The sequence below is a fragment of the Rhamphochromis longiceps genome, linkage group LG17 (genome assembly GCF_057381845.1).
Source record: "Rhamphochromis longiceps isolate RC_006_pf linkage group LG17, R_longiceps_female_GT1.1, whole genome shotgun sequence".
Taxonomy (NCBI): domain Eukaryota; kingdom Metazoa; phylum Chordata; class Actinopteri; order Cichliformes; family Cichlidae; genus Rhamphochromis; species Rhamphochromis longiceps.
Window position 1 is genome coordinate 8,104,269 of NC_140573.1, and position 25,021 is coordinate 8,129,289.

The following is a 25,021-nucleotide window of genomic DNA, read 5'->3' on the forward strand; positions in this document are numbered from 1 at the left end:
TATAGCCGACATCACACCAGTGGTTAGTCCCTTAATAGTCTTGTAAATATGGAACAACAGTGAAGCAGATGTCTAGAGAGCCTATGGTCACAGTAAGCCCTCCATTGCCACTACAATTACTACCTTGAATAGTTACAGACAAAGAACTGTTCCGGACTTCTTTCAATGTCCTTCAGAATAGACGAATGTTCTTGAGGTGACCACACAGTGGACCAGCCAATCTGTCTTCACACTGTAGCCATAATAAGTTTCCTACACCTCAATAAATAAGCAATTTATTCTCCTACCTGCACCCCCCACCTCCAGCATGGAACTCGATTAGACCTGAAGCAAACATGGACATGAAGGAAAGTGTTGGCACGCAGAGCTGACTCAGCTCAGGGAGCTGTGATTTATTTAATCTTAAATTCACAAAGATAGCTTACATCCAGATTTTTCCATCACTACCTAATCTCTCCTTTGGGAACTGGATCCTATACGCATGAAAACTGCAGTGGCTAATCTACATCATTGTTTTCAGTGTTTAGTCAAATCTGTTCAATATATGTCAATTCTTAAAGGCCTAAAAAGCAGTCACTGGTGGAAACTAACAAACCAGTCTAACGTCATGCTGAGTGGAGTCCCAATCTTCCCCACTGTGCAGTGCATTACATTTTTCTTCATCTGTACAAGGTGAAGATGAAGGGAGATGGCCTCCCCCTTGCGCTCGATCCTCCTCCGTTAGATGGATGTAGGGGGAGCGCGCTGCTGGAGAGGACTACGATTTACCTGTCTAGCTTGCTACTTGTCACACACAGTTCACACAACTGTGCTTCATAAACTGAGAGGAGAGAGTGCCATCCTTTCGAGGGAGGCGAGAGGAGCGACTGTCAGAATACGGCGATGCCAACACTGGCAGAAATCCGGGAAAACAAACGACCCACCGTTCATCTTCCAAGTACAAACCTGCTCACATATGGCGGCGTATAAATTCTGGCAGTCAAGCCCTACACCACCTTTCATCTTTGTTTTCCTTGCCTTTCTGTTCCTCCCTCGTGGTTATCTGAGCTTCTACGCTGAAGCTAAGCCTTCCAAGAAATAGTGAAATCCATGAATAATAACCGTCATTAATCAACTGTTGCATGAATACATAATCTGAGACCGTACTGAGTCTAGGATGGAAGACTTTAACATTTGCATTGGGAACTTGTGTGTGTGTGTGTTATTTAGTCATATTGGATTTACTAGTCCAATATGTAGGATCTTACATGCAGCATTGATCAGATTCATTAGGCAAGAATGGAAGACGAGTGTTTCATGTATTTATAGTTTAGACCATCCAAAACTGCCTTACAGAGTATATAATGTGTTTTAACTGTGCTTAAAACTGTCAAATTTTCAATTAGGACACTAAACGATGTCCTGAATAAGAACGCTGGCAATTTGCCTCGACTACTTGTAACAGTTCTGCTATTCTGTCATCGCGGCCTCTAGTGATTCCCTATTCCAGCACAAGATGAGCAATTATTACAATATTCATTGGCATGAATCGCAACTGATTCAATAGGCTGGAAGCTGGTTCGAAGCAAGCCAAGGAAGATCAGGTCCCATTTTTCAAATCAGCGCTCAGCTCAGTCGGCCTCGGTGTGTTACTCATCTGCGCACCGCACAGAGACTGTGACAAGACATAAGAAATACAGCATCACATCCAGAAAACACACAGCTGCATTGTTAAAAAGGGGGAGTAAAGGTAGCCCCCCACCCCACCTCATCCCAAAAAACAAACAAACAAAAAACTCCAGCTGGGACTGATGTTTAAGGGGTCACTCAAAGTCAAACACCTCTGTGTTTTCTTGCTGTGATGAGCTTGTCATCTCACTCTTCATTTCCTCCAGGATTCCCATACAGCAAGTGCAGCATGCACTTACATGTTTTTAAATCCGATCACTAAACAACTATTTAACATCCAATTCCCTGCATCAATTCAAAAGAATATGTTCTCGCTGCTAGAATATTGACGCTGGCAGATGCAAATGAAGACTCAGAAACACATGTGGGATTCTTGCTACTCAGTGCAAACAGGAAAACAATCCCAAGTTCATTATTGACTGTATGTACACCTCTGATGGCAGAGGCCAGGGGATTACCCATAATCCTTTGCCTTTTCTACCCTGCTGCTTTCAGCCTTGAGGCACTACCCTCTGGTAGCACAAACCCTCCAATTGCAAAGGGGAAAAAAAAAAGAAAGAAAAAAGTCTCCTTTATCCCCAAAATCACCTCTAAATGTACGACGACCCCATCAGTTTTCCTCTCCTTGGCTATATTTAGCTTTACAGTAAGTGAAAGGGCAAATTTGAGGGACTAGGTGTGAAAAAGGATGACACCCCCCTGCAACAAACCCCTTCAAAAAGGTCTCTTTACATGACAATGAAGAAATACAGCGTCCTTGCTTGCCACTGTACTGCACCATCCTTCCAAACTTGTCTTTCGTGCTGTGCACTGAGAGGTGCTGGTCACATATTTACAACAGCAAACGCAACAGAAATAAATACAGTGAAAGCACGAGGAATTTAAAATGATGCACGCCGCCTTCTCCTGCTTGCACGGCAGCCAGAAATCCTTTTATTTACAAAGTGCACTGAGACAGCTGAATGAGGTTAGTATGGACAATATCATCATCAAGCAGCATTTTGAGTAGCACTGGTGCTAACAAGAGGCAGAGAGAAGAGAGGAGTGGAGCAGAGGCTACTAAACTAATAGTAGTAGTAGTAGCTAATAATGGTAGTAGTGTTACTCCAGTGGAGACGGTAGGAGATGGAGGTGGGCTTTAACAGGTGTACATGTCATCCCTGCTCTTTAAAAACAGGGAGGCAAAATGAGGTCTCCTTTTCTTTTCTCCTCTGCGTTGTACTGGCCTCATTGTAGTGGTCTAGAGGCTGTGGTGAGAGGAGGGGGCCAGTATGGGAGCGCAGGGGTGCAGGCTGCATCCCCCTCCTCCCTCAGGGATAGCCATCATCCTCCAGACTGAGTGCCACGCGCTGCAAACAGCAGATAAAAAGACCGTTACCACAACAGGCTGGTTAAGGAGAAGGAAGTGAGATAGAACAGCGGGGAATGAAAATAGAGAAGCTCAGTGGAAAAAGAGGAGAAAGGGAGACAAGATTCCAGTCTAGGTGGAACCCAGAAGAAAAATGGCAGCTTTGTTATGTGATGCCCTCTCACTATTCTGCCTCCTCTCCCCAACCTTCGTCTTCGTTTCTTTCCAATTCAGCCCCCCCCAACGTGTTGTTTGTCCCCTCCTTCCCTGGCTGCTCGTAGCGAGGAATGCAGGCTGCCTGCCTACGGTTGCGAAAGTCTGGCCCACATAATGCAAGCCTGATTTCTCTGGCTGCCCGAGCTGCCACACTGAGACAAAGGGCAAGAAAAAGTTAGGACGAGAAAAGAAGAGGAAGAAAACCACTAAAGAGATAAAAGGCAATACATAAGATTTGTACAAATGTTTGTAATAAAACTGGGAAAACGAGAGAGAAGGAGTAAAGCCCCCTCTCTCGTTCCGCGAGGGTAGGTTGTTACTTCGACAGGTGCACGACTCAGTCGTGCACCTGTTTCAGTGTCTGTCTGAGCGTGCTTCCCGCCTGTCATCATGCCAGTGATACCCAGAATTCTTTGCCTTCTTTCTCTCCGGGGTGACACAAAGAAATCTGTGTTACCATGCCAACAGATCAAAGCGCTAGACTCCCGTCTCACCCTCCCTCCTTTATGCTTTTTGGCTGCCCTTCGCCGCTTGCTCTCTGACACCCAAAACAAGAAGCATATTCGGTAAATGTCATAAACTCCTAATGACGCACAGTCTGGATTTAAGGGCATTTTACTTTACTGCTACGTGTTGCAGCTGCCACTGTATCCAGGGTTTGTAGAAAATGCCGCTTCCAGTGACTTTTAAAACTGCATATACATCAATGGGAAGTCATCAGGGTAATCCTGAAATTGCGTTGCTGAGATTTATGGTTTCTGCAAGATAAATTGTATTTCGAGAGAGTCCTTCATCCTGATTTGTGCTCCTTTTTTCAAATTTTGTGTGACCTCAAAACAAAATCGCATTAGTTCAATGCTATGACGCAACTATCTACTCTACATGTCCAATTTATTTGTGAGCAGTGGCTATAGAGCAACTCCTCTTTCACCTCTCTTTTTTTGCATCTCATCTGCACTAATCATGATTTCTTGGCTGCTGAACCTTTCTGAAGCAAAGGAATAATGCTTTGCCTGTGCACAAGGGTTTTGTCAGGAAATGGGGATCACTCACTTCAACAACCAAAAACACTAACACGATGCACAAATAAATGGGATGGCGGGTCGGCAGCAGGGATGTATCGCATGAATATGGTCGCTGAAGGTGAACGAAATGTGTGTCGAGGGTTTACGTGTACGCGTGACAGGTGTGTTCGGTAATTACTTCAAAAACATAAAGAAATAAAATGATATGTGAACGTGTGCGAGCCTGTTCTTTCTTTCCACCAGGCTGACATGTACAAGAAAACGGGCTTTTCCAAACCCTCGTGCCAACTCCCATTTTCCAAATATTTCACACCTCTTCCTTTCCTCCGCAGTACCTCTCACTTAGCGTTCGAGAGCATCGGCGCCCCCGAATACCAGTGAGAGTTGTTGTCTGTGACGCCGCCCCCTAGAGGAAGCGCTATGAATGGCTGACTGTGGCTGCCACTCACTGCTGGGTAGACGTGACCGATGGACTCGCTCTGACGCCCGATGTGGATTTCGTCGTCGTCATCCTCTGTGGTTTTGCGGTACACTGGGTTGTCGAAGTTCATGCTCTTGGTGTTCTTGCGCCGCCAGTTGCGCCAGACCAGGTATCCACCGGTGCAGAGCAATCCGATGACCACTGTGGCAAGGATAGGGACTGCATGTGTTTAACACACACACAACAACAACACACGGCGGGAGCGTTAACACAGCCCGGGGGACACAGAGCGGCGCTTTAAGCACTCACGCACAAACACACGTTGCACTGTTCACCTGAAGGCTCATTATTTTTCAGTTTTGGTTTTTGAAATGTTGTTTGCATAACAGCTTCTCAAAAATTTTAAAAACAAAACAAAACAAACAACAAAAAAAACATGGAAATATTCGCCTTCTGGAAAACGTCCAGAGGTGCACAAGGAGATGAACCTGAAGGGGAAGCAGTCCACTTTTCTGAAACTGTTAGAAAAACTGGTGGCACTTTATGCATCTGTTTCTATAAATTTAGTGGGCTGAGCTTTTTATGTTTCATCCCCCGTATGTCTTCTGTATCTGCATTTTAAAAAAATCTAAGCATTTATTAGAGAAACAATGAGCCTTCAAAGAGGAACTAATCATTCATTGCATTATATCCCCCCCTCAGTGTCACGAAACAATCAAAAACATGCACACACAATATGCAACATAAATGTCTGCATGGTACACATGCACATAAACATCATTCCAACACACACACACACGTGGGCACACTGAACCAAACTGGCATTTTATATTAAATCTGTAACCATTCAAGCCCTGAAGACACTGATTATGACCTTGTTTTTGAATAAAAGCCCCACAAGGTTGCTTAATTGTCATCAGCATATAATCCTGGTGCGCATTGCTCAAAAAACAGAATTTTGGGCAATGATTTATAATTTTGTATTTTATTGCACCGAAAAATTAATATCTGGAGTGTCCGGATGGGGTTATGGGAGGAGAATAAGAAGAGGGTAAGAGGAGGAGAGAAGACGGGGAAAGGGTTGGGATTTGGAGGATTTGAGATAAGCGCCGTCTCTCCTCTTTCATTACCATATCAGCATAACTGCCCTGCAAGGACCTGTGTGTGTGTGTACAGTGCATGCTTTAGAGTTTTTGTATAATGAAAGCGCAAACACCCAAATCAGAGGTAAGTCAAGGAGGTTTGGATATGTGTGCCTGCATTCATAGATGTGTTTTCCTACGCTACAGTACGCCTGTCTAATTGCGACTTTATTAGATAGACACTTGAGATTCCTTCGTGGCTGGGTTGGAAACCCCAGCTCCTCCTTTGTTCTTCTCTAAATGCTCAATGGTTTAAAGGGAAAAAAACCAAAAAAACCCATCAGCTTTCCTCTCATTTAGAAAATTTATCTCCAATGAGCGAGTGGCAAAACAGCCTGTCTTTGGCTAAAACTGATAATCACTGCTGGGCTGCTTCCCCTTATGGAGCTGTGGGTGGGTGTGGTGCATTGCTGGGTATGAGCGGAGAGCTGGGGTGCAGAAATCCAGCCCGTGTGGACCTCCAACATTAATGTTTCAAAGCTGCTAAAAAAAAAAAGATTTGTGGTGGCAATAAATGGGAGAAGGACAAAAAAAGGATAAAGCGGAAAGGGTTAATAGTCTCCAGGGTTATTTTAATGAGCTGATATTTCAACTATAGAGACTGGAAAGAGAAAAAAAAATAGCTTTACAATCTTTTAGCGCTCCCCTGAATTATCAAACTTGTTAATATTAGGGATGAAAGAGATCTCAATTAGTGGCATATGCTGCCACTATAAGGCCATTTGCACATTCAGCTGATTTCCCAGTCACGTTGGGCATGAAAGTATGAAATATTTCCATAAAATTCGATTTTCATTTTAATCGGAGCTAATAGAGTAGATTAACTTTTCTAAGCCGGTTTGATTGAAAGAACTACAATTGCCTTTTTCTGCCTTTTAAGAGGCAGCTTGATGGTTTTCTCTTTATGTTTCATTGCCTAAACAGACAACAGCATTATGTCTGAGGTCATTAGCTTCCTGCTCCAGGCCAAAAACACAATTTCATGGCATTAATCCACTTTTCTCTCCCCTCGTCTCCCGTATAACCCACTCTTAGTCCGCTCGGTCACAGAAATAGGTCAGAACATTGGCCTGATTGATACGATCTGATCAGAGCGGTGAACACGAGCAAAATGTACTAACAGCTGGTCGTGTGATGACAAAACCTGAATTGAATTTCACATTTGCTCAAATGTCATTAATAATGACATAATGTGCATATTACAGCGACCTGGCCATTTACTGACAGAGGGGCTCACTTCCATGTAATGGCTTTTTCTAGCCATAGGCCACGAGGATGTTGCTGGATAATACCATACCTCAGTACATTTTTTCAATAGATGCGATACAATTTTATGCCTGAATCTCACTATTGAACCAGATATAATGTGTTGAATTGTTATTATTTTAATGAGAATGTTTTAGATTTAATCAGCCAGGTGGAAACGCAAACATCCTAAAACCCAGGCACACGCACACAAACACATAACCTCATACTCACATTAACAACAAAACGCACGCAACATGCAGTTAAGCAGACTTGAAGGAGCGAGGAGGGAGAGGCAGGCAAGCAGAAAGCAAAGACAACACAGTGAGGGAGTCAACAGTACTCACCGATAGGAATGACTATCCCCAGAACAGCTACTGTGATGTTGTTACCTATGAGGTAGTGATCACTCGCAGCTGAGATGAACAGAAAGATGGAAGACAAGAAAAAAAGAGAATCAAACCAAGAAAAAGTTTTGCTTCAAACCCCACCAAGTGCCCTCCTAGAGAGCAAGAGAGATTTCAACACGGGAACATCAAAAGAAAGGCTGGAAAAGGATATTTGCATAATATAAGGGCAGAGAATCCATCTGATTTCAGTTTGGACTGCTGACTTTGTCTTCCCCAGCAGCATGTGTAAATGAAAAAGCCAATGAATCACACAGGGATGGCATAAAAATGCAGTGAGATGCCTTTTAATACACGAAGGAAGAAATGCGTTTCCAGAAACCAATGCATCAGAATTTGTATGAATATAAGCAACGAGCACATGATCTCGCATTACTCCATTCTTTTTCTACAAGACGTTTCAAAACTGTGTCACAATGCAATGCAGAAGACATTTATTCTGGACATGCTTTGCATCCTTACTCCCCTTCAGCTCTCACCCCAACAGGTCGGCGGGGGAGCTTTTGACATTAATCTCGCTCCCAACCCTCGTATTAGCAGCAGGCTAGCTGTTAGCCAAAAGTGTGATCAGATGGCTATAATGAAGTCTGGTAAGGAAGATTAACACAAGAGAGCACAGTGCTGGCCCTGCATACTGATTGGCTCATTCGACAAAGTGACTGTTCCAGTTCTATGGCTGGCAAAAAGAGACAGATGGCATGTGATGGATGTGACAGACAATGCAGATGCAAATCATTCTTCATAAATTAAATCATATAGTGAATGAAATGCAAATAAATGCACACACGTGCGCACACACGAGAGCCACAAAAGGTGAAGCGACTTCAGACAGCGAGTTCTGAGTCAGCAGAAGCGAATTTTGGCTTTTCTTAAGTGTGAGTGACGTCCAGTGGGTCCTACAGTAAGACTCAAAAAGGCAGATTAACTGAATCTCATTAAAGAAACTGCTCTGGAAGGAGGCTGTTCTGGAAAGGGAGGGCACTGAGAAAGGGAGAAGAAGAAGAAAAGGGGACAAAAGTCTCAATTTCATGAGGGTCATTCTTACTGGAGGGATTTTAATATCAAAACGTTTACTGCCACTTATTATTTAAATATAACTGTCAGGGTTAGAATGCTATATCCAGTACAATTAACAATGATTAATAAAACAGTATATCGTAAATATACTGCTCAAAAATATACTTTAAAAACACATCAGATCAATATCTGTACTGATATGGACTGGGTAATGTGTTAGGAATGAGAAGATGCCACATCGAAATGAAAATGATCAACCCACAGACGGCTGAATTCAAAGAGACCCTGAAAATCAAAGTGAAAAATGATGCAGCATGCTATTGCTGTTTTGTGGAAATTTCATTGCAGCATCTCAAAATGGTATGTGCTTGTACACATCCCTGACCAAGATGGGGCACACTCGTAACAGGACGACGGATGGCGTCCTGGGAGATCTGAACCAGGGCTTCACTGAACTCCTGGACAGTCTGAGGTGTGACCATACAGGATCGGATGAACCAAAACATAACATCCCAGAGGTCTTTTAGTGGATTTGGAACTGCCTGCACACTTTTATCACATGAGGTCAGGCACTGTCGCACACCAGAAGGAACCCAGGAACAAGAGCACCAGTGTAGGGTCTGACATTGGCTCCAAGGATTTCATCCTGGGAGCTAATAGCAGTCAGGGTGCCATTGCCTAGCCTGTAGAGGTCTGTGCCCCCCAGACCATTACTAACCCACCACCAAACCTGTCATCTGGACGTTGTTACGGGCAGCATCATGGCTTCTACAGACTCTTTCATATCTGTCACACGTCTGTTTTTTTTGTTTTTTTCCCCCAAAATCTTGAAATTAATTTTCTTTAATGTCGCTGAAAGATGTGCAAAATTACTACCGATATCAAAAGAAAACATTGGTTACCAGCTGTGTTTAATCTTTGCCCTCCCCAATCAGACTCCTGGTTCTCCCTCGCCCCACCATGCCCTCCCTCCCTCCCCCCAGCAGCGCACATGTGTAACAGCTGATGCCGGCAAACTTGACAGTGTGCACTGAGTTGAAAATTATAACACATGGCCCGTGGGTTTGGAGACTCGTCTTGTTCATGCCCCATTTTTCTCATCTGTGTCTGCTCCACCTCTCATCTGGAGCACTTGTGGTGTGCTGAGGAGGGCTGACAACTTCAGAGACCGGAAGAAACGTGCCTCTCGCCTCTTAGTAACTCTGAAGTACCGCGACCCCTAAAGTAATACAGCAGGCAACCTCTTTAATTCCCAGAAAATCACTTTCTCTCCCGCCTCTTTTTCCATCCCGTCGTTTCATATCCATGTAAATGCCGCCTTTCCTCCCAACAGTGTGTCATCTACAACTCCCATCCTCCCCGTTAAAGTGCTGGACTGTCATGTTCTTTTTCGCTCTCTGTTCACTCTTCGTTCTCTGTGGCTTTACTGTCTCACACTGCACGTTTTTGTTTTTTTCATTTAACATTCCTTCGTTTTACTCCTTGCTCCGTTTCTCATTCATTTCCCTGTCCTCCAACTCCCACTTAAAACTTTCATCATCTTTCCCTGTTTCTCTCCATCTGTACAGCTTTTTTTCATCCTCAACACCTGCTCTTTTAATTCTTTTTTTCTCTCCTCTAAATTACTTGTTAGAATGACATAAAGATATACAAGTATTACGATAAGTGTTTTAGTGTTAATCTTTCTTTTAGGGCATTTAAATAGTGCACAGGCCCATTATCTGACATAAATATATATTCATCTAAAGAGTCAGTATTAAAAAGGGAACCTTTTTCATTTTCTTAGAAACAAAAGACAAAATAAAAAGCTGCCTCGGCAGGTTGACTGTCTCAATTTAATATTGCCATGCAGTAAAAAAGCTAAGAAGACTTTCAAAACAACTGCTGAAAAATACTGATCTCACAATTTGGTGGCTTCATCAATTTTGCTGCGTGGTGCTATCAAGGATTCTCGTCCGCTTCCAAGTACAATTTAATTCTTAGCGTGGCTTTGTAAACCATTGTTACGGCTGTTAGTCTGCTGTCACTGTTTGTCTGGGCTGCAAAGTGGTATTTTTCTTGCGAGCCAGTGAAGCGTGATTGGCGCGAGAATGAAGAACACTGCCAGTTATAGAAAGAGAGCGAGCGAGAGCTAAAGAGAGAAGGGGAGAGAGGTACAGAGGGAGAGACCAAGACAGAGATAAAGACAAAGAGAGTAAGAGAGAGGCTGTCAGAAAGTGAGGATGAGTGATGAGTAGTTTTATGCGAGAATGGAGGGGACTGTCATTTCTTAGCTCTGACACTTCTGTTAAGACGCTGGTCGCGAGGGATCAACAGTAAGCAGACCGAGACATAGTGCAGGCCTGTGAAGCGTTCGGACGGGTGTGTGAGCAGATGAGAAAAGGAATAGAGGAGGAGGTCGTAGGGCCAGTAAAGCAAATGATCAGAGGGAAAAGTGGAGGGGAGGAGAAGCTAGAGAAAGGAGGGATAAAAGTATTGGTTTTTAGCTTCCTGCTGATTTAATGATGGTGGTAACAGCAGTGATGGTAGCAGAGCAGAAGAAAACACTCGCTTTACACACATCCACATTCCTGTCATCATGTCACTTACCTCTGTGGGAGAGGTTGGCATTGCTCTCTTTCTGAATGCTGTTGGGAGCCACGGCAGCCAATAAGGGGGTGTGTGTGGACGTGGACTTCTGACTAGTGCTGCTCAAACTGGTCGTCTCTGTACTGGTAGCGGCGGGAGTCCGAGGGTGCTCTGTGATTCTGCCGCTCCTGGTGGTCTGAGGAGGGGCTGGTGTTGTAGTCTTGGCTGTGGGTGGTAATGTGGTAGTAGCAGAGGTGGTGGTGGTGGTGGTGGTGGTAGAGGGCGTTGTGGTCGTGGCAACGGTTGTGGGAGTTGTTGTTGTTGTGCTTGTTGTGGTGGTCGTCGTGGAAGTTGTGGTTGCGGTGGAGGCAGATGTCGTGGTTGCTCGGGGTCGAACTGCGCAACAGAAAAACAACCAGTAGGATTTGAGATTTCTCTCCAGACTGCTCAGCTGTTGCAGCCATTTCCACTTGTAAGCTCTGCATCAATATTCAGCATACAACTGCAGTCAACAGCAATGCCTCCATTGTCTTATAAGATGAGATCTATAATCTCTTCTGAGGGTTCTGGGTCTACCATGGGGTCTCCTACCAGGAGCGCGCCTGCAAAACCTCCAAAAGGAGGCATCCATGAGGCATCCAAAATAGATGCTCAGCTGGTGTGTTTGATACGCAGGAGCAGCGGCTCTACTCTAAGGTCCCTCCAGAAGTCCAAGCTCCTCAGTGTCTCATCTCTAAAGCTGAGCCCAACCACCTTATAGAGGAAATTCATTTTAGGTGCTTGTATTCATGATCTTACTCAGATTTCATGACCATAATCTCATAATTATTTATTTATAGGCTTTGAACTGAAGTCTGTAGATCTTACATCACACCACAGGTTTGGATTGAGACATAAATGGATCAGTAAATGAAAAGCTTCACGTTTCAGCTTTCAGCTGCACCACAGCAGTCCGGTATAACACCTGTGTTACTGCTAATCAGAAGTGTGACACTTTAAAGTCCTGTACAGCACCACATAGGTACCGTGACAGGTACTGTGATATTTCTATGTACATACTGTGCTAAAGTGCATTCACACATTCATAAGTAACAAGTTGCCAGATGGATAAGTTGCACAAGCGCATAATAAGCAGAATTTAGTGCAAGCGTTGCAGTCAGTTGTTGCAAACATCATATCACATCACAAGAAATGATCTGAGAAAACACTACGTTGTTAAAGCAGATGTACTACACCAGTACGTTTGGTTCATAGTGTACTACATGTACTAAAAGAAGTATTCAAGTCAGGGATTTTAGCTGAAGCTAAATTACACCACATGTCACCCCAGGCTCTTCCTCTGATCACTGTTTTTTTTTTTTTTTGGTGTATCAGATTTACACAAATCCCAGTGCACACACTGCTGCTGATATAACATTCGGGTTTGTGTTTTCTAAACATTATTTTTAATATAAGTGATATGCGTTTCTTTGTGGTTGTAAAACTGAAATTTTGATCCAATACAGTCACAATTAAACCAGTGAGTTTTTCCACCAGAAATGTTTGTGTTACAGTAAGAATCCAAAAAGCTTTGGTACAAATGCACTCACTGCCCCTGCACCTACTCCCAGCCTCTCTCACAGGGATTCTTTGAAATATTGCCTCAATACATCTTCATCGTCTCTTTCCCCCCGTTTCTCTGTGTCAGCTCCTCCTAGCTCACCTATATAGACATTAGGTGTAGGTCTAGTAAAAATAGCAACGTTACAAATGTAGTGACTCTATAAGGGCAGGGGGACAAGCTGACTGATGAAATAAGGTCAGCGAGGTAGGTTAGAAGTGCAGGGAAGAGTCCCTGACCTAGTTCCCAAGATAGTTTTACACAACACTTAAGGTTCAGATTCTCTGAAGGATCCAGGGCACTTTTAGCTTTGTAAACATTGTACTGTTAAATTGCAGACATTGAAAAATACTGTATTTGGAGTATCCAAAGTATTATGACTTAAAACAAATAGAAACAGTATAAATAGAAACGCTTTATATTTAGAATTTTAAATATTTGTGCTTAAATATGACCTAAAAGATGATCAGACTTTAACACTAGTCACACAGACGAACATAACTCAAATAAATAAATGAGACAAAAATATTCTTGGTAATTTAATCCAGTATTACACGGCTTGCATGTTTGTGGGTTTATTCAAATGAACTTCAGGTCTTTCCAAAATATTTCTGTCAGGTTAAGTTTGACTTAGAAACAAGCTCATTCCAAATAATTTTACTTATACATAGAATGACTTGTGTGCTTCGTTCTTGCAGCCTTGCTGTGCACCACTGCTGTTCTATGTTGTACTGATGGAGTAGCTGAGAAGTTAGCCTGGATTCTTTGTGCTTGTAAAAGAATTTAGGAACCGGAGAAAATTCAGGCCTTACTATTGGACTGATCACTGTTAGCCAATGACCCCTGAGAATGGCAACAATGCTCCTGAATTTCACTGTGATCCTAGCAGCGTGAATCTCATGTGACATTTATCCACACGAATCATTCATTCAGGTGTGCCTGTGGAATGTAGACTTACTGATCGCGCAGCGTCTCATGTCTGGTCCTAGCTCCATGCCGTCAGGACAGGCGCAGGTGTACTTGGGGGAGTGGTCTGTGATCTGAGGCGCCTTCAGGCAGAGGTACTCGCAGCCACCATTAGGCAGTGTGCCCATATTACAGGTATCAGGACCTTTGGGAACACAGGCAGAAATGTAAAAATATTAAAAAAGACTTTTGGCAACACATTTATCTCTTGGAAAACAATAAAACCCCAAATGTTTTATTAACGAGCTGTACTGGAAAAGGAAAAAAAAACTTGCACAAAGCCCAAATCTCAACAGCCCAAATTTTATTCAAATTAGAACAAAGAAAATATATCAAAGGTTTAAAATTACAGAATGTACAATTGTAACAAAAAAATAAGGCCACTTTGAATTTGATGGCAATAACTAGTCTTAAAAAAAGTTGGGACACGGGTAAGAAAAGGCTGCAAAAGTAAGTGCTAATGAAAAAGAACCAGCTGGAGAAACATTTTGCAACTAATTATGTTAACTGGAAACATGTCAGTAACACGACTGGGGATAATCATGTTATATTATATCATCTCGCAGATGCTGAGGTTCATCAATCTGCAGAAAAAAACACATGAAAAACTGGATGAACCTAAGAAAAAGAAAAACCAGCATCAAATTTGACACGTAGGCGCCGGTATCTCATCAGTAAAAAGTTTCTGCTGCCATCAAACTATTAACTAGTTTGATGCTAGATTTAGGAATCTAATCTTTATTCCACACACTTCCTCTTGCTGACTTTAGAGATGCGTAGGTGAATGCAGGAGAGTCTCAACTGCTTTTAATCTCTGTAACCCAAATAAAAAATTTACATGTAGTTTCTTAAGCACAGTTGCAGACTCATGGAAAAACACTGCAGTTTTGTGTCATGTGGGGAAGCGCGAGAATTAGGTCAGGTCGCAATCTTTCCTGATTTCTTATGTAGCTTTGGAGAGCAGCACGCCATCAGCTGTCAGGAAAAACAGCAATATCACTTGCTACACAGAGTGAGATTTTAATAAGCTGGGAATACATTTATACTTGATGTACAGTATCTCAGCATAATGACTATGTAATGAGAACAGCTGTCTAAGTTCTCAAAGCTCCAAATGTGGTAAAAGGTTTGGGAAGGAGTCATCAAACTGGGGAGGATGGGAAAAAAAGGTTAAGGAAGAGTGTAGGAAGGAAAGACGAAAACAGAGGAGGAGAGAGAGGGAGGCAAGAGAAAAGTGAACGAAAATGATGAGGATGAGGATGAAGAAGGAAAAAAGAAGGACCGAGATGATAACAACAACAAAATTATGTTGGTTTTAAGCCATAAAAGCGTCACTTTCTCCTCCTGCGCTGCCTCTCTTTGGTCTCCAACTAAGAAGAGTGAACCTAGGCTTCAAAGACCCACTGAGCGCACAAAAAATTAATAATAAAACAGACACAACTTGGGAAGGATCGGACGAAAGCCTCTTTTAAGGAAGTGTGTCGATAAACATGAAAGACATCTGAGCGTCTCGCAATATGTGGAGACGCACAGTACTGTACCAAACCACACTTACAGATAATATTCCTCACTGGGGTTTTCCTTAGGTGCAGTACACTAACAAATAAGAAATGATACAAAAATGCAAGAGAAACAAAGATAAATCGGTAAAAGACAGGGCAGAGAGGAGTCTGAACTCACCAAGCGTTGCAGTCGAGGTCACATTTTACCAAATACTTTGCTTATCAATGCTACTCGTGTGCTTGGGGGGGCTACTCGGTGCACCTTCACTTAGCCTTGCAGTGTTTTGTCTTGCTTTTGTTGGCATTTGGGAGAAAACATTTTCCAATTCTGTGATTTCTTTTTTTGACCAGGACTCTTGATTTATTAATGAGGGAATGCAATTAGCTGCCTGCTGGCGCACAGACAAGATTGCTTCTGAGCGCTCAGTGAGTGAGGAGAGAAAACAAAGCATGAAAACACTCGCACAAACACATTTCTGGCACGCAGTGTCAAACACACCCAGGTATTCACAAGCAGAGGTGTTGACAGGCACACACGCGTGCGTGCAGTCACACACATCGAGAGTGCAAAAAAAAAAAAAAAAGACAAACACATCGTTTTGACGTGCCCGTCACATCCACAGGTCTAATCACACTCATCAGATTATCTGTTTATTGTTTCAGACCGTTTCACTAAGTGGATCCTCGTGTCTATGTGCTGATAATGCAATGCTTTGTACTCAGGAAGGAGGTTAGATTTTGTGTATCCTGTGTGCACATACGCCCCAAAATCCTGCTCATTATACCGAACAAGATCCTGCACGCTTACGAGTGGCAAACAGCACCTAGACAGAGACTGGGCAGTATGACAGACTGAAAACGAAACGGACATTTTGACTTATTTGAGGTCATCTGGGACAGCCCCACTTAGATCACCTGTGCTAAGCTTCTATAAGTTTCTTCTTCTTACCCTTGGGCTGCCTCTGTTCATGAAACACCACCAGGTCCAGGGGGTTGTTAAGGTCCTCTGCGACCTTGGCCACATCGTGTCCCGTCAGTCGGTTGGCGCTGTATATCGCTTCATCTTCCAAGTCTGTCCAATACACGCGATCCTGGGTTAAAATAAAGCAAAGTCAGCTTGAGAAATACACAAATAAATAAAAAGCCCTAAACCAGCCTTGATGATTAACGATCAACCTATTAAAAAAAAAAGAAGAATAAATGAAAGATATCTCAGCTAATGCCACAGATAATGTTATAAAGCCACATGCATGTTGCAGATCCAGAACTGCTTGCGCTGTACCACTTGAGATCGGACACTTTCCTAATCAAATGGCAGTGATGACGAGATATATTTCATATTTCAGTAACAGAACACTTACAAAAATGTTTTCTCTAAAGAGGGCGTCATTCTAGGGTTTTATAAAGCTGTTGTTGCTTATCATTTTCAGAGTCCAGTGATTCTGTAATTCAGAACCGTGAGACCTCAAGTATGGAGCAAACATGCTGCAAATGAGCATAATCTGCATACAACTTTAGAATAAATGGCTTTTCATAAACACCATTTGTCTCTGCTTAGAAGCTGTGCACTGATATTCATTGTAGTCACCGTTCATTTAAAAAAAAAAAAAAAAAGGAAGAAAAAAAGCCAGTCTGCTGCAAAGAAATGTCCTCATCCCAACAATGGCTATTTGATTAAATTTACGATTACATTTGAGGATGTGTTGTGGTTTACTTGAATAGAGAGGTGTTTTATATCCAAGGTAACTGGTTAATTTTTCAAAAATGCAATAAACCCCCCCCCCAAAACATGCCATTTAGCCCCCATTCTACCATCTTTACCCTCCAGCACTCCAGGTATTTAAAATTATAGCCAGTCTCTCTCTTCTCTGGTAAAAATAATCAGCCCCAAATAAACTTAAAAACAGAGTCACATTACTCCAATTTGCCAGAGAAGAAAGCCCAGGTGGCACTCTTTGCTAATTTCTATTTTTAACCACCCTAATTATAACAGCTACTTAACAAATACAAGGACACAGAGGAGGCGTGGCATCTCTTGGAGACGGTTTAGTTCAAATAAGCCACCTACTCTGTGCTCGGTGGGTGAAAAGGGGAGCAGTGTTTACTTAAAAAAAACAACAAAAAACAGTAAAAACACAGTTTTAAGTCTGTAAGGAAGTTGCATGCTTGATAAGAAAAAAACAGCCCCGGTGTTTTATTGGAAAAACGTCTGTACCTTTGACTCTCTGTTTAAGCTTTGTGCCAAAGCAGAAGGTAGTGACTGCTTTGGCGGAGCGTACGGTGTCTTTGTAGTCCTAGCTCAGCTTCCTTCTCAATTTCCCTTCCGCTCTTTCACACCTGCTCATTATTCTCTTTAATGATACTACACGATATAACCGCACAAGTGCTCACGGCACTTGGTTTCCACAGCAACCCCAGACGGCTTTGTCTTTGCAAGCACACATCAATTAAGAAAAAACAGAAAAATAGAGCAAATGACTGCACGAGAAAACACAGACAGGCTGATATCATGGAAAGCTCGATAAAACAATGAAGAGACGATTTAGGAGGTGAGTGTGAGACGGAGAGACCAATCAGGAAGAGTGTCTGCAGGTTTTTTCGTCGTTACAGGGAGGATGTATTTTTATCATCTTTTTAAAGGCAAAGACCTGCAAGACTTGTATGGTGTGCGGGTATGTGTGTGTCCGTGTGTGTCCGTGTGTGGGGCTTAGTCACAGCAGCCATCCATGCTTTTTGTGCCGTATTATCAGTGGACTTGACCTCTCTCTCACCTTCCCCCCCCCATCTTTCAGTGAGCTCTCTATCACTCAATCTCTCCCTCACTTAGGTTCTGATAACCTTTACTCATATGACAGTAGTTCTGAAACAATGAAAGACAAATATCAGCCACGCTGATAAAACACTACTCAAATCTATTATTCCATCTCTTCTTTTTGCTTCTCTCGCTCTCTGTCTTGATTTCCACCTCAGCAGTCAGTCTCTGACATTGTTTTCCCCTTTTTACTTTCTCCACTGTCAATCTTTCCGCGCGCCGCTTGTGACCTTGAAGCTTCAAACAGCAGCACAAAACCTGAGAAGGGCAGTGCTCTTCAATTGTAGGATCAAGGTACATCTTTTATGTTTTGAAGGATAGGCCAGAAGTTATACACAAAGCGCACGCAGACTTGCTCCCATGAACACATGGCGCCACGTCACATCAGATGGAGCTGCAACTCGGGGGGAGTGAGAGCACGTCTAAATTTATATGGAGCCATTTTTGAGTCGAGGGAAAGCAGCCCTTTATGATTTTGCTGCGATTCTATCCCAGAAGAATATGCGTCGGGGCTGTCTGACACATCTGTCTGATGAGCTTCAGGTGCCTACTGGATACCTGGATGTTATGCATGAAAACTACAAATGAAAGCTCAAACAAAGCCAACCCACTCGCCTGTTGAGGATTTGATTTGATTTTTTTTTTTATGGGTTTGATCTGCATTCTTTGGCATAATTAGCCAAGTTCTGAAAAAATAATGTGGGGGCTTTTTCGGTAAATCATTTAATCTCCAATAAGCTGCAAAAGAGAATTTTTTCTCATGTGCACGTTACAACGTGTCTCTAGTTATGTGAGCTGACTAGTTTTCTTATTTGGGCTGTAGATGTGGACAGAGAGGGCCTGACGGACGTCTTTGTCAGGTTTTTAGAAATTAAAGCTTTGATCACGTCATTTGACTGCCCCTGTTTTCACATAGAGCCTTTAAAATTTAAATCTTTACATATTACTCCAGTTTTTATTTCTTTCAACCACTACTTCTCTTCTCAATCCCATCCCACCTTCTCTTCTATCTCCTTCCTGTCAAGAGCTGAAAAAGAGACAACATTACTCTCTGCAAGCTTCTGCGATCTACATCTCCTCAGGGCTTGGCATGTAGGCAGGCGGTCGGCACTAACTGGTAGAGTTTACATGCGTGTGTCTGTTCAGGATTTGATACAGAGGCCCCGCATCTTTCTCTGCAGTGCTGAGAAAACCCGTTCGCTCATCAGCATCAAAACGAAGTCTGCAGATGACACACTCGAGTGTAATGACTTGTAGCGTTCACTGTATCGCTCAGGAATATGAGGAGCTGGAATAAACCGTACGCCGCACATGAGTTGACAACTCATATCTCACATGCTCAGAAGAGCAGCTATATGGATGTGCATGTGAAAGAAATGGATGCTTAAGAGCTGTGGGCTTGTGGTTTTTGTTATGCTTGTGCATAATCAAATGTGGCTAAATGTCAGAAACATTTTCTCTGCATGCGAGAAAACATGTGAGGATGACTGATTTGGGGTTACACAGTCCCCACAACAATTCCCGCTCACAATAAGTTTCTACAGTTTTCACAAAGTTTTACATGTGATCCCCCAGGTCTTATTATTGTGGATTTGTCTTAACTGAAACTTACCGAACAGTGTATGAGCTAAATGTGAACATTTTACAGTTACTTTGTTTTTAACTAAAGAATAGGAAGAGTTAAACTAACGTTTGCTTAATTTATACTATTTAAGAATCAGCTGCAACACAAGTAAGTGCACTCTTTGTTAGCATGGCTCCAATATTTGATTCACCAGTCCACTTTCTTCCACTCAGGGACAGACACTATGGGCAGAGAACCATTCGTGCTCACATTCACACCTACAACCAATTAAAATCACCAACCTAAGCTTCACCCAACCCCATACATGACTGTGAACTGTGGGAGGAAGCTGGAGTATGTGGAGGGAATCGACACAGCCACAGGTAGATCGTGCAAATTCCACACAGAAAGGCCTCAGCCTAGATTTAAACCCAAGACCAACTAAAGCGAGGCGACAGTCCTACCACAGCAACACCGTGCAACTCGTGCATGCTGTAATATTTTTTACTCTCTCTTCTTTTACGTTTAATAAAACTCAAACTTCCTGGGCATGGATGACACCAGTTTTAAATATTTTGCATGAGTGACTCTGTGGAAATGTGTTCTGCCATTCTCGACACAGATGATTCTTTGCAGGTGCTCTTTGCTGGAGGTGTTGTTTTTCTTGCTCCACAGTCCACCTTAAAATACTCCAACTGTTCTGCTGAATTTGAGGCAGGACACACAGGCCACAGCTTTCACTTTTTTCATTCTATAAAAACTTGTGTTTGAAATTGCTATGTTTCGGCTGGAGAAAATGTTGTCCCTGCAAAGCATCTTCACACTAGGAGTCTGTTCATTCAGTGTAAACTTGGGTATAGACTTGCCTTTGCTATCCATCTACAAATGGCTACAAATGGTAGATTCATTTTAAAGAGAGCGACGTAACATCAACCAAAAATACAGAAAAAACACATCACATAAAAGTTCTAAACTGATTAGTATGTAATTGAGTATTTGATCCCCAAGCAAAACATGACTTAGTTCCTGTCTTGTTGTTTCATGGAGTTGGTTTGCACACATCTCAGGAGGGATTTTGGCCAGAAACTCTCTAAAGTCTTTAGGCTTCTTGGGAACTTTTCTATAGGACTTTATTCTGTCTCTCTCCATTAAAATGAATTATATCAGTACACTGCACTCCATATTTTCTGCACTGTGCAGTAAGTGTGCTTGTCCTGGTCAGGTCTATGCTGCAGGCTTACCTTGTATCACATCTGCAGGACGGGCACTGTGCCTTCTGTTATTGGGAGTATGCCCCATCCTGTCCCTCCTTACTGATGCTGCAAGCGTGTTTCTGTTTCTGTTCAGTAGCCTAGAACAGTAGCTCTTTTATCCTATCCTATCTTTATGAAGTATCACAGCTGGTGCCTTACTTGTTAGAGCATTTCCTTAAAGCCAGAATGATCAAAAACGTTCAGTGTTTTAGTTCAAAATTTGAACGATGCAATTCTAAAAGTAACAAACTTCCCATTATCGGTCTGTAGGCACCGTGACATCCTCCTGTGCTGCTAAAGGTTTTTAATTTGGTCTATATCATAACCAGAGCAGAAGAAAGACCAGAAGAGCCGAGAGCTATTAATCTCCTGGGGTGAACTTTCACTGCTGCTCGAAACATCGGTTTTCTTTCTCTCTTTTGCACGCAAACACACAGACGCGCACACACTCACGCGCTCTCAGCTGGGCATGATGGATGTCCCTTCTTCCCTTTGCTTTCCCATCATCACACACAGTGTGTGCAGCAAAGAGGGGAATGGAGCAAAAACTACTTACTGATCACATTTTCACCTACCACTTTCCCCACCTTCATCCTTGCTCTCTCCTCCCTCCTCCAGTTGTTTTCCACCTTCCACACCATCATCTATGCTTGATGGGCCCTAACGTACCGATTCACTCCCACCTCAATAAATACACCCAAATTAGTTTTATTGATTGATGCACTCTATTGTGACTCTACACTCGTCAGCAAACAAACAACAATTCCTTCTCTGGATTTATCCTGCTTCTATACTTCTATAACATCTCCATTTCTTTTCAGTCAGTCAGCCATGTCCCTGCACTGACTCATCTCTCCCCCTCTAGTTCTCGCACGTCTTTTACCGCTAGTACACTTTGAAAATGTGTGTCAGTCCTCCACTTATGACGATGAACAAGCATAGTAATAAATGGCATCAAAACAGTATACTTAAAAACCCACTGCTAAAATTTTGCTCACTGCAAGTCTAGAAATACGCAACCATGTTGGGAATCAACAGACAAGATATGATTGTCACTTACAAGGCAGCGATAACTGATCTGAGACCCCTTTGGTGTGTGTGTGTGTGTTTACATTTATTTTGGGAGTGAAATAAGAACTTCTGGATCTTGTTTACCTTCCAGGTAAAGCCTCCCACTAACTCTATTAGGAAATAAAGAAAAAGCGTGCTGTGTATGTCCATATATACTTAAAAAGAGTTCTGCATTCTTCACATTTATTTAAGAAACTTTAAGCAAACTGATTTCAAATTAAACCCAACCCTAAACCAAAATTATATAAGACATACACTGAGAAATTTAATCTAACCAAGGACATTAACCAAGACAGAAACCCTACGCATGAACATATTTTACTGTCAGCTAAGAACAGGAAACTGAGGCTACAGCGTACACAGGCTCACCAAAACTGGACAACACAAGATTAGGATAATGATCCCCGATCTGATGAGTCTTAGTTTCTGCTGCTACATTCGGATTGTAAAGTCAGAATTTGGCATAAATAAAATGAAAGCAAGAATCCATCCCGCCTTATATCAACAGTTCAGTCTGGTGGTGATGAAATAGTGCAGGGGAAAGTTCTTGGCATTCGTTGGTCCCTACCCTCTACTAACTTATGAGTATTGTTGGTGACCATATCCATCCCTTTACGACCACAGTGTACTCATCTTCTGATGGCTGCTTCCAGCAGCATAATTCTCCATACCATGCCACTCAAATAATCTCAAACTGGTTTCTTGAAAATGACAGGGAGTTCGCCATACAAAAATGGCTTCCACGGTCACCAGACCAAAAAAGGACCTTTGGGATGTGGTAGCACAAAAGATTCACATCTAACTGTTTGATGCCTTCATGCCAATATGGACCAAAATCGTAGGAATGTTTCCAGCTCCAACCCTTAGTGGCAAGGTGTACCTAATAAACTGTTCAGCATATATTTCAATAGGTATACAGCTAGAGCAGAAACTATATCCCTGTATGATGATATAGTCTAATGATGAATTATTACATTAGCATAAACTAAAATTTGCCCAAAAGGTTGGAAACGAAACAAAACACTGCACACTTTCAAAAATGCATATTACAGAAACAGCTGTATGCACCAGACCAGAGCTCTGGCATTACCGCCTGGTCTGATTCTTTGCATTTGAATCTCAATTCTCAACTGCTGTACCTCAAAGACAGTGAGGGCAAAGGGATGGCCCAGGTGGTGATGCGAGGAGAGCAGCACTTTGCGGTTGTCACCATTGAAATCCACACTGGACAGCAGGTGCAGCTTGGAGTCCACCCAGTAAAGTCGTCTGTTGGACAAGTCTGAGAACATGCAGGGAAGGGGGGAGAGCGAGAGAGAACAAAATCAAGAGGGGGTAGGGGAGAAGGTGAATGGAGAGAGAGAGAGGTCACTCAGAGTGAAACGGCCCAGGGTGAGGGGTATATGGATGTAATGGCCCAGTAGCTACACAATCAATCTTCTTTGACATGACGACCTCAGCCCCGTACTAAGAAAACACAGATGTGATTGTAATATTGCCGCTTGACTTCTTTGCTGGAGAAAATATATATGCCCTTGAACAGATTCATTAGTCTTGCTGGACCTATTTTAAAGACAAACTTTGCTGTTTCGCAAATCTCAAATAACTCCACATTTCAGCCACTGCTATATTATTTATATTAGGCCCAAATCATTGTTGTGTCCTTGCTACGAGCGGCAAAGTGTTGTGGTGTTTACTTTGAAATCGAAACACCACATTGAATTTAAACAGCAAAGGAAATAATCCCTGTATTACTCTTTTTTTCACCAGACTCTAAGATTATGCTTTTAAGAAAAACATTTAAAAAACAGAAAGCAAGAATTTAATTAGTAATTAATAAAGAATTAAGCTTTTGTGTGCAATAAGCAATTCGAAATTGGTAAAACACTGGAAGTATATGAAAAAAAAGCATCCAATAAAAGCACCAAAGTAAACTGAAGGGGGAAGAGAATTAACACGATTCTCTGTCCCCATTCACCTCTCCTGACTCAATCACCTGCACTGTTCGGTGGTCTCTATGAAATCAATGACCAGGGGAACACAATTCACCCTTTCTCCCACAGCCGCCTGGCGCCAAACCTCTCATTCGCCTTATTCCAAAAAATAATTTGTTTTCATACAGATGCGGCGACACCTCAATTCCACAGAGTGTGGCGACTGTGTGCTTCTATTTCTCCTCAGGCAAGGGCAGCTGAGAGGAATTGGCTGGTGCTTCGGAGGGAGTTGAAAGGGATGAGGGGAGGTATCGACAGCAGAGCGTCTGGCTTATTAATTCGGAGCCTCATACTCACTGGCTTGATTGATGAGAGCCAGACACAAACTGAGGTATATAACAATAAGAGCTACTTGGGTTTCAGCACCCATAGACTATTTTCTTCTCTCAACTTGTGCTGTTTGTCTCTCTCTGGCTTTCCTCCATGTGTTGTTTTTTTTCTTTGTGTTGAATTCACTCGAGACACTTTTTTCTCTCTCTCTCTAAAAGCAATGTCAGCATAATAACCTTTTTTTTTTAAATTTTTTTTTAACAAAACTGCTGTCAGAACTGATTGATTTTTTCTATCTGGGCATCATCTTCTAGCTTTTCATCCTTCTTCCGTGGGCTTTGAATGTTCAAAGCTACATGTTTTTTTCCTTACCTAGAGTTATTCCATTGGGCCATTCAATGTGTTCAGACACCAAAATTTGTCTATCCACTCCATTCATCCCAGCCTTCTCAATTTTGGCCTGACCTCCCCAGTCTGACCAGTACATAAACCTGCGGGAAGATACACAAGTTAGATTAAATTGAAGCAGCAACCTCGGAGGCTGAGAAATCAAGCCAACGTGACCTGCCTGCATTCTCTCTGAGGGCCACCAGATGGTGATAGCTGTGGTTGTAAAAGAGACCTGAAGTCTTACAGAAGGCTACGAGAAATGGCTTTCTGATTTTACTCATTTGTTTTGGGTTATACTGAATAAAATATCAACTGAAATATTTTGTAACCATGTTACAAAATGATATAAAAACCGCACACTTGATGGCTAATAGCTGTCCATCAGAAGTCATTAGCCAATGATTGTGCGGTTTCACACTTGACTTCTTGTCAACTCGGGTTTTTTGCCAACCAAGCTGGTGATGGCAAAAGCTTCAATACAATATGGCACTTCAGAAACCAATGTGTGGCTATCTGTGGCTGAGTGCCTAGCTTTAGAGCAGGGG

At 42.5% G+C, this 25,021-nt stretch overlaps 1 protein-coding gene across 4 annotated transcripts in view; it reads right to left on the minus strand.

Moving 5' to 3' along the window:
* Positions 1 to 781: 781 nt before the first annotated feature.
* Positions 782 to 25,021, minus strand: part of lrp8 (low density lipoprotein receptor-related protein 8, apolipoprotein e receptor) — a 174,534-nt gene continuing 150,294 nt past the window's right edge. For 2 of the 4 annotated variants that reach the window (XM_085386767.1, XM_085386764.1), the window contains 7 exons: positions 24,459 to 24,577; positions 22,965 to 23,104; positions 16,075 to 16,216; positions 13,616 to 13,768; positions 11,079 to 11,453; positions 7,413 to 7,481; positions 782 to 4,897 (listed from right to left, as the gene is read on the minus strand). In XM_085386767.1, coding sequence (XP_085242893.1) covers positions 4,596 to 4,897; positions 7,413 to 7,481; positions 11,079 to 11,453; positions 13,616 to 13,768; positions 16,075 to 16,216; positions 22,965 to 23,104; positions 24,459 to 24,577 — 1,300 coding nt within the window. In that variant the 3' untranslated portion in view covers positions 782 to 4,595. The remainder of the gene's footprint in view (positions 4,898 to 7,412; positions 7,482 to 11,078; positions 11,454 to 13,615; positions 13,769 to 16,074; positions 16,217 to 22,964; positions 23,105 to 24,458; positions 24,578 to 25,021) is intronic. The other 2 variants (XM_085386766.1, XM_085386765.1) reach the window with 2 other exon arrangements.